The sequence below is a fragment of the Phytophthora parasitica genome (assembly GCF_000247585.1).
Source record: "Phytophthora parasitica INRA-310 unplaced genomic scaffold supercont2.4, whole genome shotgun sequence".
NCBI lineage: Eukaryota > Oomycota > Peronosporomycetes > Peronosporales > Peronosporaceae > Phytophthora > Phytophthora nicotianae.
Window position 1 is genome coordinate 2,618,255 of NW_008648990.1, and position 12,070 is coordinate 2,630,324.

The window sequence follows — 12,070 nt, forward strand, 5'->3', positions numbered from 1 at the left end:
GATTGGTGGAGTCCTGTACTGATTCCACCAATCATAAAGCATACAAATTTGGCGCCTTTTCCCAGGTCCTCTGGTCTGAAATTACTTGTGCGAAAGGGCCTCTAATTCGTGATAGTGACTATGTTGGCACAACATTTTACGGGACAAAGCTTCTTTTAAATTGTAGGGTAAGGGATAAATACACTTGTTGAAGAGCGTCCACCAATCAGATTTAACTGAATCAAAGAGATGATGAGCAATCGGCGGGGCGACGTCTTATTTCCATATTTTAAGCAGGTTATTTTTGTCACACATTCAAATAGAGCCAGCTGTAAAGAAATTTGTATGGTATAGTGAGCCCCTCATTCTCCCTTTTGCCTGCGCTGACTATACGGCATACTCAAGAGAAGTCAAGCCCGTTTCGCGCCTACAACGACAAGCATGGAACCACTTGCAGCGAATGAGCATGGAGCTGGCGCGGCCTGGGCGGCTATCAAGACGGAGGCCGCTGGCGGCAAGAAGCGCAAGCGTCTGCAGAAGAAGGCGCCTGGGGCGCCCAAGCGCGGCAAATCTCCGTACATCCTGTTCTCCATGGAGAAGCGCGAGGAGATCAAGGCCACGATGCCCGAGAACTCCAAGGTGACGGACGTGATGCGCGCCATCGCTGACGCCTGGGGCAAGATGAGCGACGAAGACAAGCAGCCATGGAAGGTGGCAGCCGAAGCGGATAAGCAGCGCTATGAGGAGGAGATGGCAGCCTACGACGGCCCTCTACGCGTACCCAACAAGCGCGCCAAGAAGCACCCGGACGCTCCAAAGCGCGCGTCCTCCGCCTTCCTCTTTTACAGTCAAGTCATGCGTCCGCGTATCAAGGCTGAGCACCAGGACATGAAGAACACGGAGATCTCCAAGCAGCTGGGCGAGGCCTGGGCCAAGGCTACGGACGAGCAGAAGGCTCCGTTTGTCGAGAAGGAGAAGGCCGACCGTGCGCGCTACAAACGCGAGATGGAGGAGTGGAACAGCCACAAGGCCGAGCGCGAGTACAACGAGTCCCAGCAGCAGTATAACAACTACGCGGCCATGACGGGCTTCGACCAGATCAGCTACACGGGCTCGTACTCGACGACGGAGGTGTAGGCCAAGCGTCCGCCAGATCTTCCCCCGGGTTTTGCTGCCTCTTAACTTTTTTTTACGTCCGGGGGCTGCTTTGCTCCAAACAAGACGCCGACGCTCTCTGTACGCGCCGAGAGAGCGCTGGGAAACCGCGGAGCCAACCGTGCGCGTCGTCGAGCATGAAGGAACATCTCCAGTTCTTGTGATTGCATAGTGTACGTAACGTATCCTTCCCCGACGCATATATTGCCTTAAACTTTGCACGCTCGTGTCCTCCTTCCTTGTGTTCTTTCCTTGACGAACTCGCTTGGCGAGCCAAAGAAATGTTGGCGGTAATGATGTGCACTTCTGCTTGGGCTGTCGTGTTCACGCCTGGCCTGGCCTCCGCTTAACGCTCTTTGAACAGATCCCAGCATCTTCAGTGGCTTTGCGATGCTGTGCTGCAAGCTCAACTTGAGAGGCTCAAGATCCTCTTACTAGTATAGCGTTGGCTTTTGGAATGTTATGTGTATTTGCTGCGATTAGTAGGAACGAGAAACAAATGACTACAACCCGCTCCTCTTGACAGGGTCGGTAGGCCGTACAATTCACGCCGACGACAGGGCGTCCACACCAGGCAGCACCTTGCCCTCCAGGAGCTCCAGACTGGCACCGCCGCCCGTGCTCACGTGCGAGACCTTGTCCTCCGTGTTGAACTTGACGCAGCACGTGGCCGTGTCGCCGCCGCCAATGATCGTAGTGGCGCCCGACTCGGTGGCCTTGACCACAGCGTCCATGACAGCCTTCGTGCCGTCAGCAAACGCGTCGAACTCGAACACGCCCATGGGGCCGTTCCAGACGACGGTCTTGGCCTTCGTCACAGCGGCGCTGAACGCCTCCTGCGACTTGGGACCCACGTCCAGACCCATCCAGCCAGCAGGGATGCCCTCCTCCTCAGTCGAGATCTTCTTGGCGGCATCCGCAGCGAACTTGTCGGCAATAACGAAGTCCACAGGCAGGTGCAGCGTCACGCCCTTGGCCTTGGCCTTCTCCACGATCTGCGGCACGATCTTGGCGCCTTCCTCGTCGTACAGCGAGCCACCGATCTCCATGTTGTTGATCACCTTCTTGAACGTGTAGGCCATGCCACCGCCAATGACCATCTCGTCCACCTTGTCGAGCATGTTCATAATGAGCTGGATCTTGTCAGCCACCTTGGCACCGCCCAGAATCGACACGAAAGGGCGCTGCGGAGCGTCCAGAGCCTTGGCAAAGTACACGAGCTCCTTGTCCAGCAGAAAACCCGCGGCCTTAACGGGAAGATCCACGCCCACCATGGAGCTGTGGGCGCGGTGAGCCGTGCCGAACGCATCGTTGACGTACACGTCACCGAGCTTGCTGAGCGAGGCGCGGAAGGCGGCCACAGCCTCGGGCGACGCCTTGGTCTTGTTGCCCTCGGCGTCCTTGCCCTTGCCCTCCTCCTCGACGTGGAAGCGCAGGTTCTCGAGCAGGATGACGCTGCCTTCGGCAGGATTGGCGCAGGCAGCCTCGACCTCGGGGCCAACGCAGTCCTTTAGGAACGTCACCTTGCGGCCGAGTTTCTGCTCCACAGCCACGGCCACAGGGGCCAGCGAGTCCTTGGCCTTGGGCTGGCCCTCAGGGCGACCCAAGTGGGACATGAGCACCACAGCCTTGGCGCCCTGGTCCAACACGTACTGCACGGTGGGCAGCGCTGCGTCGATGCGCTGCGTGTTGGAGATGGAGCCGTCCTGAGCAAAGGGGACGTTGAAGTCCACGCGGATGAGCACGCGCTTGCCCTTAACGTCCACGTTCTTGATGCTGAGCTTGGCCATGGTGGTTGGTACTTATCGACTTGGAGGCGAAATTGAGAATGGAGATCTTAGCAGATCGTTTTTTTTTTGGTTTTCAAGTGAGGAATCTTGTCAAAAGGGCGATTGCTTTTTGGGACCCGCGACATCAGCGCGTGGCAAAACGCACTAGAATTCATACTTTAATCAAATGAACCAGTAGCTAAACTATTTAAGTAGATTAGAATGGATTGACGAAAATGGCTTAACCAAGTGCTCACAATCTACTTATATATTGGAGTTATAAAACTAACGTACTTGAATTGTTTAATTTTCTTGTTCGCGATCTGCATAAAAAAGCAGCGTGCATGTCACATATGGATCTAAAACGGGTACAAGTACGTGGCCAATTTGGCTTCATGCTCGACAACTGCGCTGCTCCGGCAGTTGGCATTCGCGCCTTCGACCGGGAGTGCGCTTAAGTGGCTTCTCCAAGGAATGCAAGCTAGGATGCAAGCAGATACGTGGTCGTGATCACCGCAAGAATCGAGTCATACCTGTGTTTTGCGCTCTTATTTGTGATTGGCAGAAGTGTGGCTCACTGTGTCAGGCTGGGCGTGTGTGTGTGTGTGTGTGTGTGTGTGTGTGTGTGTGTGTGTGTGTGCCAAATTACTCGTGAAGACTGCGGACAATGCGCTGTCTTCATCTAACCTACCACATGTACATAGTGGCATACGATTGACTGATCCTGTTGTGGACGTAACAGACTCAGTCAAGCTGATTGCCACTGCAGTGTCCTACTACTACATCTAAAACTTGGTCGACCAAGCTTTATTGTCACGCTAATGTTTAGTCTACGCGTGCCGTGTTGGCAATGCTGTACTGGCATGCCTGGTTTAAACATCGCTCATCGGTAGCTCATAGTTCCAATCAGTACTTCTCTCTAAATCATTTTGTGTGGTAACGAAGAAAATGAGACCACTTGACGTCGCAATGAAAATATGGTGCGTTACTCAGTGATAAATACTACACAATGTCGCTCATTTCCCTTGGCCCAGGTACAACCCTTATTACACGCTGGTTTAAAGTTGCTTGGTAGCTTTTTGTCTGGTTGGAAGGACCTCCTAGTCTCCTCACTAGAAAATTTACACTTCCCGTGCAAGGCCGTTCGTTGCAAGGTTCCACCCGCGATGCCGTGATAGTACCGATCCCGACCAAAGTGTCTTTCGGGACAGTAAACCAATGCAGCTTGTGCATAACCAAATAAGTTCTGCTTCCTTCTTTCATTTTCAATAGCCCGAATGCTTTCAATGCTGTGGGCATGTAGTATAGTTTGCCGCTTTCCAAACAGTAGCCGCCAAGTAGCATGATCCTACTTCGAACTCCCAGGGCCGTGTCAACACAACAAGGTTCGGACAGGATGGCAAAGGAGCGGTGTTTAAGCCACACGTACCCAACCACACACAATACACGCGTAGACGAGATAATTCCAACAATAATCAGCACTACCATTCCGTGACAAATCAAACTCCACAAGTAATAGGACACCGCGAGAGCTGTTGGTTTGGACCGCTTCAAGTCCGACTTATTTAATCCAGACAGAAAAGCTTGAAGTACCAGAGCAGTAACAAACTCACCAACCAGAGCGACCTCGTAACTGAAAAACACTCGCTTGATTCGCATCCTCCACTTCTCACTGAGCCAATTCATGCTCTCCACCATCTCAAATAACAACAGCATTAACCCGGACAAATTGTAGCCCAACGATGCGTACTGGAGTCGGGCTGCCCAGCCATCGTTTGCGATGATAAGAAATAAATCCGTCATGATTCCTTCCACGATCAAGTAGAGCAAAGCTGTTCGTTGATAATTCGACGCCCCATGTGCAGACAAGCGCAGACTCTCCTGGACAAACACCACGGCCTGCTCGTGAGAAAGCGTTTCACCTAAATCGTCACATCTTCGACCGTAGCGTGAGCACAACACACAGCTTCTACGGACCATTAACACTCGATATCCGAGCCATAAAGCACCGACAATGCTGTACCAGTACGATACCCTGGACTTCGTACTACCCGTGTCCTTCGCTAAGAACGACCCGTTAATATCGTACGAGCCAAGAACATCCACTTGGATATATGACGTTCTGTCCTTAGTACAATACGTGCCGGTCTCTCCTTCGTAGAGCGAGTAGAAACCGATACTGGCATGATAGAAGTATACTTCGAATGGAAAACTGTCGTTCTCACAACTGGATGGTGCAGTGCGATATGGAACCACTTTTGAGCCCCCGATGAAGTAATTCCCGTGCGAGTTGTACTGCGGCACAACGGCGTGGCAAATAGTGCCATTTTCAGTGAGATAGTAATACGTTGGCTCGAAATTCCACCAGACTCCAGCCAGCACAAGAGCTTCCACAGGGCAAACCTCCGTCAGATTCGCGGTCTCCTTTTGCTGATTTTGAGGTACGACGAGAATCTCGGACATTTTGGCAGGCCTGACGAATTGTGTGTAGCTCCGTAGTTGCAGGGCCAGAGGTGCCACGCCCATGGTTAACCACACTAGCAACAGCATTGCGTGTGCATTCAACCATCCGGTGCCTCTAGTTGCAGACACCTGGAAACTCTCCTGTACATTTCCATTCGTTGGGGTCGACATCGATGGCAGCGATGAAGGAATCAGAGTGTGCTTGATTTGTCAGGTAATGCCAGCCCAAAATTGGCTGATGAAACGTATACAGGCGTTCTTTTGGCTGGAGTCCCACATAAAATTTTGTCGGTATCTTAAATTATTTTTCCCGAGCAACACTTTTCATACGAAGAAAACTAGCCACATTGAAACGCCATTAACGATGTACATGTACTTCTCCTGCCACGAACACAGATTCAAGCTTTTTTTTTAGCTATTCCAGAAGCAACCAAGTCAGCAGAACCGCCTCCTATTCCAACAAAACTATATCGTCTTCGACTTAGCTGGGAATACAAATTCTCTTTACGCAACGAAAGATACTAGAATTAGATATCAGAGATCCAGTCATGTGCGTAGTTGAATATACTTAGAACAACATAAGTAATATCTGTTAGCAGAACCCTTATTCTGCAGGCTCCACCAAGATACTAGTTGGACCAATGGACAACATGTTCTGGTAGTATGGGATACGAACTATATATATAAAAAAAGAGAAAACAGCTCCAATTAGCCACACTACTTCAAGACCGACACTCCAACATTTTTTGACATGCAACACAAGTCCCAATTTTCATTGGACCCCGGTGGTAATAGAACGAATCAGATTGCAGGAAGCATTAAAAGCCCAACATAATATTTCGTAGCAGAAGACTTAATTCCGAAAACGCGAAGGCCGTGGATTGTGGAATCCTCATTCGCTACGATGTTCGTAGTACGAGCTTATTGGCTGGATTCCCAGCCACCAAACTTAAATAATAAAACCACGAACTTGTAAATTCTCGACTCAGTAGTCCGTTATAAACCATTTTTGGCCTTTGACTAATCAATCTCTTCCAGCGATGTCATCACGAAGGAGTGGAAATATACAGGAGATCTACCAGATATCAGCAACTACAGACGCCCGGTGGTTGACTGCGCAGCGAATACTGCTAGTAGCTTGGTTAATCATGGGTGTCATACCTCTCACGCTGCAAATTCGGAGCTACACACAGTTCGTCCGACCAACCAAGATGTCCGAAATCCTCGCCGTACCTCAAGATCAGCAAAAAGAAACCTCAAATATAACGAAAGTTTGCCCTGTGGAAGCGTTTGTGCTGGCTGGAGTCTGGTGGAACTTTGAACCAACACACTACTATCTCACTGACAATGGCACCATTTGCCACGCTGTTGTACCACAATACAACACACACGGAAATTACTTCATCGGGAGCTCTAAAGTTGCTCCACATCATACTTCTCCATCCAGTTGTGAGAACGACAGCTTTCCATTCGACGTGTACTTTTACCACGCCAGCATCGGATTTTACTCGTTCTACGAAGGAGAGACGGGCACATATTGTGCCAACGACAAATTATCGTACATTCAAGTGGATGTTCTTGGCTCGTACGATATTAACGGTTCGTTCTTAGCGGAAGATACGGGTAGTACGAAGTCCAGGGTATCGTACTGGTATGGCATCGTCGGTGCGATCTGGCTGGTTTATCGTGCTTTAATGATCCGTAGAAGCTACGTCATGAGCACTCGCTACGGTCGAAGATGTGACGAATTAGGAGAAACAATCAGTCAGGAGCAAGCCGTGGTGTTTGTCCAGGAGAGTCTGCGTTTATCTGCTCATGGGGCTTCAAACTATCAGCGTGCAGTGTTGCTCTATTTGATCGTGGAAGGAATCATGACGGATTTATTTCTTATCATCGCGAATGATGGCTGGGCCACTCGAGTGCAATATGCATCGTTGGGTTATAATTTATCCGGGTTAATGCTGCTGCTGTTTGAGATGGTGGAGAGCATGAATTGGCTCAGTGAGAAGTGGAGGATGCGAATCAAGCGAGTGTTTTTCAGTTACGAAGTCGCTCTGGTCGGTGAACTTGTCACTGCCCTGGGACTTCAAGCCTTTCTCACTGGATTAAATAAGTCAGACTTGAAGCGCTCCAAACCAACAGCTCTCGCGGTGTCCTATTACTTGTGGAGTTTGATTTGTCACGGAATGGTAGTAATGGTTGTCATTGGAATTATCTCGTCTGTACGTGTGTTGTGGGCATTAGTGTATGCGTGGCTTAAACATCGCTCCTTTGCCATCCTGTCTGACCCATGCTGTGTTGACACGGCTCTGGGAGTTAGGAGCAGGATCATGCTGCTCAGTGGCTATTCTTTGGAAGGTGGTGTACTGTACTACAGACCATCAGCATTGAAAGCGTTCGGGATGCTGAAAATGGAGGAAGAAGGCTCTGAGTATTTGATTATGCACAAATTGCACTGGTTCACCGTCCCGAGAGACAACTTGATCGGAATTGGAGTTATCACGGGTGCACGAGTGGAACCTTGCAACGAACGGCCTTGTACTGGTATTGTTAGTTTTCTTGATAGGAGACTAGGAGGTCCTTCCAACCAGACAAAAAACTACCAAGCTACGGTAAACCAGCGTACGATAAAAGTTCTGGCTGCGTCAAACGAAATGAATGACATTCCGTAGTACTTCAGTTGACGTATTTTCTACTTGTACTTCGTGACAAGCGTTTTCAATGATCTCAAAGTACCTAAAACTTGGCTTTGAGAAAAATAATGGGTGATCGGAAACTCTATTCGAAACTGTGTTTGATGGGATAGGAATGCTGCCCTGCTGAGCAACCTACAGTTAGTACTACGTACCGGTAATCTATTAACCCGTGATAACGCGCGAAACAGGAAAACTCTAATGACCGAGTTTATTCCGCGCAATATTTCTTTCTCGAGTCGAGACTGAAAAAGCCAAAGTACCACTGTAACACGAAACAGGTTGTTGTCTTGTCGCTTTTAATTTCGCTGGATACACAATTAAAATAAATCGAGGTTGTTTTATATATCGATGTTATAAAAGGGCCATACCGATATAATTAGGGTGGTTACATGTATTGTAGAACCGGCTGCTTTACCTATATCATATCAATATCGATTCTTTTGTACATCAATTTAGAAACTCGAAATATTCTATTTTGGTCATCACAATCAGAATAACTTCTGGATATTCCGATTTTTACCCGGCCTATTTATAGCAGCAGCAATAATTAGCAACCTTTTGGGGAGAATGCCCACTTTGCAAACGGCATTCATCCAGACACAGCATACTAGCACCCGATGCCGACCCCAGTTCGTCTACAGGTCAAGATTGGAGAAGTTACCAAGAGAAGCAGGACAGACGTTCCCGTGAGGGGACCTCGATCCTCGTTTGATAGCGAAAAAGATAACTATGAAGTTTTTTGTAGCAGAATTGAAGATAATGTTGTCGAAAGCTTGCGCAGCTACCGTAAAAGACTATTAGACCAGACAAAAGCATCTACATCAAGCCAAGCCAGACTGCTCGGCAGCGAGTTTGGTAGCACTGCCAGCAGACAACTTTGCCCCTCTTATACATCAGCTTATACCAATTATCATAAGAGAACGGAGGATTCAGGTCCTTTCGAGATAGAAGTATTCGTGTTAGTAGCGAAGAAAGAGCGGCGATACCTGGAACAAGACGTGCTACGGCAACCAGGGTCCAAGAAGCGGCATCTACTATCGACAGCTATTTGGAGCAGCGACCAGAGCTCCAAGTAGGTGAAATTGCGGGGACACATTGGTCGATCTCACATGCCCGTCAGCTTGAAAGAACCGTCATTGCTGTCCCTGACTCAGCAATATTCTCTCAGGCCCAGCACCTTGACTCAATGCTGGCCGATGAGAAGGGCGATGTAATGGGTCACCATTTACATAAGTAGGTAGATTGATATACAAAAGTAGGTACAAAGCACGCGAGTAGCGCGTGCTGTATTGTAGCTCTCTGATTGGTTGAAAGGTCAGATATTCAGCCAATCAGGAGCCGACTTGCATTTGAGTGGTTCTCAAGGGGCCAGGGGTTCCGCCCTGGACCAAATTTAAATCTGAGTTTATTTTACCGGAAATTGAATCTTGTCGTATTAAGTACGAGCTTCCTCATCGCTACGTGTAAGTTAGTAACGGTAAATACCTGGCCCGTTACAGGCGAGGAGAAACCATTTATGGCACCACGAAAGAACAAATTAACGGATCTCGTGAGAAACCACTAAAATTCAGCATACCAGAGTTCCGCCGCGTTATGGGAACAAACTGCTGGAAAGTGGGGTCATTGCGTCGTTTGTTCCTCCGCCTGAGCCAGAAAAAACAAGGATATCGAGGACGTCGACCACATGAGTGATTAGCGCATGAAGAACCTTGTTTTAGGCTAAAACAACGCATTAAATCTGGTTTATGCTCGCTTCGCTCTACAAAACTGCTCCACCCGCCCACCCCACCCTCCTCCCTTCCACCTTCCCGCGGTACTACGCTGTCGTGAAGACAGCAACGTTGACGTCTCGTAAGGCATATCCACAGTGGTGGAACATATTCAAGCAATGTTGTAATGGGCTCGCTGTGTGCCCACTACTTCTGCTTACACGTTAGCGCACGTGTATGAGGAAGCAAAGTTTGCTTATCTTAGATTAACTATACTTACGTCTCGTAAGTATAGATTTACTTAAATAGAGGTCTTTAGCAAAACCGAAAAATTGATCATTACGGTTTGGCCACATGGTCCATCCCTCGACTCACATAAAGTTTCGATCGGTAACTTTGAGCTCAACCGGAAATAGCAGCAGCTTTTTGCGGTACGATATGTAATTTTTACGGTCTCTATGCCGCTGCTAAATCGTCTCCTACCAACACATAAAGTTTAGCATCTTCCTAGACTCCAGGTTCGACTTTGTTTTGCACACAACTCTCATCCCAATGGATCAAGCGTGCTTTCTCGACAGCCAGGTATCATGGTATAGCCGTTCTCTCAGTCGAGGTGTGCGTCGGCATTACAAGTCCCCGTACTTGCTTCAGCGCTGGCAACTAGCGAAAGAAGAGGAGCAGTACTTTGAAGAAGCCGTTTTGTTCGCTGCGCTGGCGAGTGCGCCACCTCCCTGTCCCCGTATTCGGACGCGTTTCAACTTCAATGCTCTTCCCGATGCGGTATGCAAATCTCGTTTTCGTTTTGATAAGTCGGAAATGTGACTACTGGTAAAACTCTTGAAGATTCCAGATAATATTGTCACGAGAGAGCGCACTAAAGCTACTGGTTTGGAGGCTTTATGTGTGTTGTTATACAAACTGGCTGTTCCAGTGCGGTGGGAAGACACTGAAATTTTTTTCGCCGCTCTAGTAGTGGGCTGTCGAACATTTTCATGCATCTACTCGACTTATTAGATGATACGTTCTCCAGTCTTATACTATTCAACCGTAACATTGCTGCGGCTCGACTCAAGGAATACTCTCATGCTGTATTTGATGCAGGAAGTCCCTACACAAACGTTTGGTGCTTTGTGGATGGTACTGTCCGAGGTGTGTGTCGACCTGTACCACGACGTGTACATCACAAGAAAAGAAAGCTTCTCGGTCAGCAGTCGATCTACAACGGGCATAAGAGAAAGCATGCCTTAAAGTTTCAGACTCTGGTAACCCCGGACGGCTTGATATCGCATCTATTTGGTCCGTATGCCGGGAGAAACCACGACATTAAAATGTATCGTGAGTCAAAGATAGCAGGTACGATTCGTTTGGACTCTCGGTTCCGCGGTTTTCGAGTGTTTGGGGACTGTGCATACGGCAACGACGACGTCATTGTGAGTCCTTTCGAAGGCGCTATTGGAAACCTAACTGCTGAGCAAACACACATTAACGCATGTATGAGCCGGATCCGAATCTCCGTGGAGTGGTCGTATGCTCAAATAGTGAGCTACTGGAAGGCATTAGATGTTAAGCCAAATCTACGTATCGGAACGCAGCCCGTAGGAAAAATGTATCGCGTTGGAGTACTGATGACCAACTGCATTACATGCATTCGTGGGGGAAACACAGCTAGCGACTACTTCAATTGTCCACCGCCTGACATCAGTGAGTATCTTGAGTCTTAGATCACAAATGTAGTTTTTTATTTAGAGTGTACGTAGTGTTAAAAAGTAGCAATAGATCTTGTGCGAAACGAACGTCTACTAATCTTTGTTGACCAACGCTGCACTGAAAATTTTTGCACACTCGAGGATCACGTTTCGGTTGTTTGCCTGAACTTCCATGTCAAACTGAAGCTTAGCTTGGGCCTGCTCCCTCTCAAACGCAAGGCGATCATCAAATTGCTTCTGCTTCTGTTCCAGTTCTCGCACTTTCATATCCATTTGCTCCTTGTATCGCTTTTCCTGGCGCTTCACCTCGGCCAAAAATGCATTCGTCCTTTTTGAAGCTCTCGATCCACGCGATGTTGAGCTATCTGTTGCAGACACGCAGCTTCCTTCGTCGCTCACGTCACTATCGGACAACTCGGCTTCACGATCGGCGCGTCGGCGGTTGCTCTCGGCCACAATGTCTTTAGCGCATTGTGCTAGATCGGCCTCTTTCTTTTTCTTAGAAAGTTTTTTTTTGTTATCTTCTCGTTTTGGTGAAGCTGCTCAAGCTCGATGTAATCCCGAACAAGTCCGTCGACGTCAGAATAGTGGCT

The 12,070-nt window shown here is 48.7% G+C and overlaps 5 protein-coding genes across 5 annotated transcripts; 2 read left to right on the plus strand and 3 right to left on the minus strand.

Moving 5' to 3' along the window:
- Positions 1–281: 281 nt before the first annotated feature.
- PPTG_03713 (hypothetical protein) lies at positions 282–1,434 on the plus strand. The gene has a single exon (XM_008896393.1). The coding sequence runs from the start codon at positions 421–423 to the stop codon at positions 1,114–1,116; it is 696 nt and encodes a 231-aa protein (XP_008894641.1). The 5' UTR covers positions 282–420; the 3' UTR covers positions 1,117–1,434.
- Positions 1,435–1,579: 145 nt separating this feature from the next.
- PPTG_03714 (phosphoglycerate kinase 1) lies at positions 1,580–3,022 on the minus strand. The gene has a single exon (XM_008896394.1). The coding sequence runs from the start codon at positions 2,922–2,924 to the stop codon at positions 1,680–1,682; it is 1,245 nt and encodes a 414-aa protein (XP_008894642.1). The 5' UTR covers positions 2,925–3,022; the 3' UTR covers positions 1,580–1,679.
- Positions 3,023–3,905: 883 nt separating this feature from the next.
- On the minus strand, positions 3,906–5,537 carry PPTG_03715 (hypothetical protein; the record flags this gene model as incomplete). Its single annotated transcript, XM_008896395.1, has 1 exon — positions 3,906–5,537. The coding sequence occupies one exon, from the start codon at positions 5,535–5,537 to the stop codon at positions 3,906–3,908; it is 1,632 nt and encodes a 543-aa protein (XP_008894643.1).
- An 869-nt stretch (positions 5,538–6,406) lies between these two features.
- PPTG_03716 (hypothetical protein) lies at positions 6,407–8,038 on the plus strand (the record flags this gene model as incomplete). Its single annotated transcript, XM_008896396.1, has 1 exon — positions 6,407–8,038. The coding sequence occupies one exon, from the start codon at positions 6,407–6,409 to the stop codon at positions 8,036–8,038; it is 1,632 nt and encodes a 543-aa protein (XP_008894644.1).
- A 3,532-nt stretch (positions 8,039–11,570) lies between these two features.
- PPTG_21375 (hypothetical protein) lies at positions 11,571–11,750 on the minus strand (the record flags this gene model as incomplete). Its single annotated transcript, XM_008896629.1, has 1 exon — positions 11,571–11,750. The coding sequence occupies one exon, from the start codon at positions 11,748–11,750 to the stop codon at positions 11,571–11,573; it is 180 nt and encodes a 59-aa protein (XP_008894877.1).
- Positions 11,751–12,070: the final 320 nt, after the last annotated feature.

Coding starts and splice junctions, on each gene's coding strand:
- PPTG_03714 (XM_008896394.1), bottom strand. CDS start 2,924: ATGGCCAAGCTCAGCATCAAGAACGTGGACGTTAAGGGCAAGCGCGTG.
- PPTG_03713 (XM_008896393.1), top strand. CDS start 421: ATGGAACCACTTGCAGCGAATGAGCATGGAGCTGGCGCGGCCTGGGCG.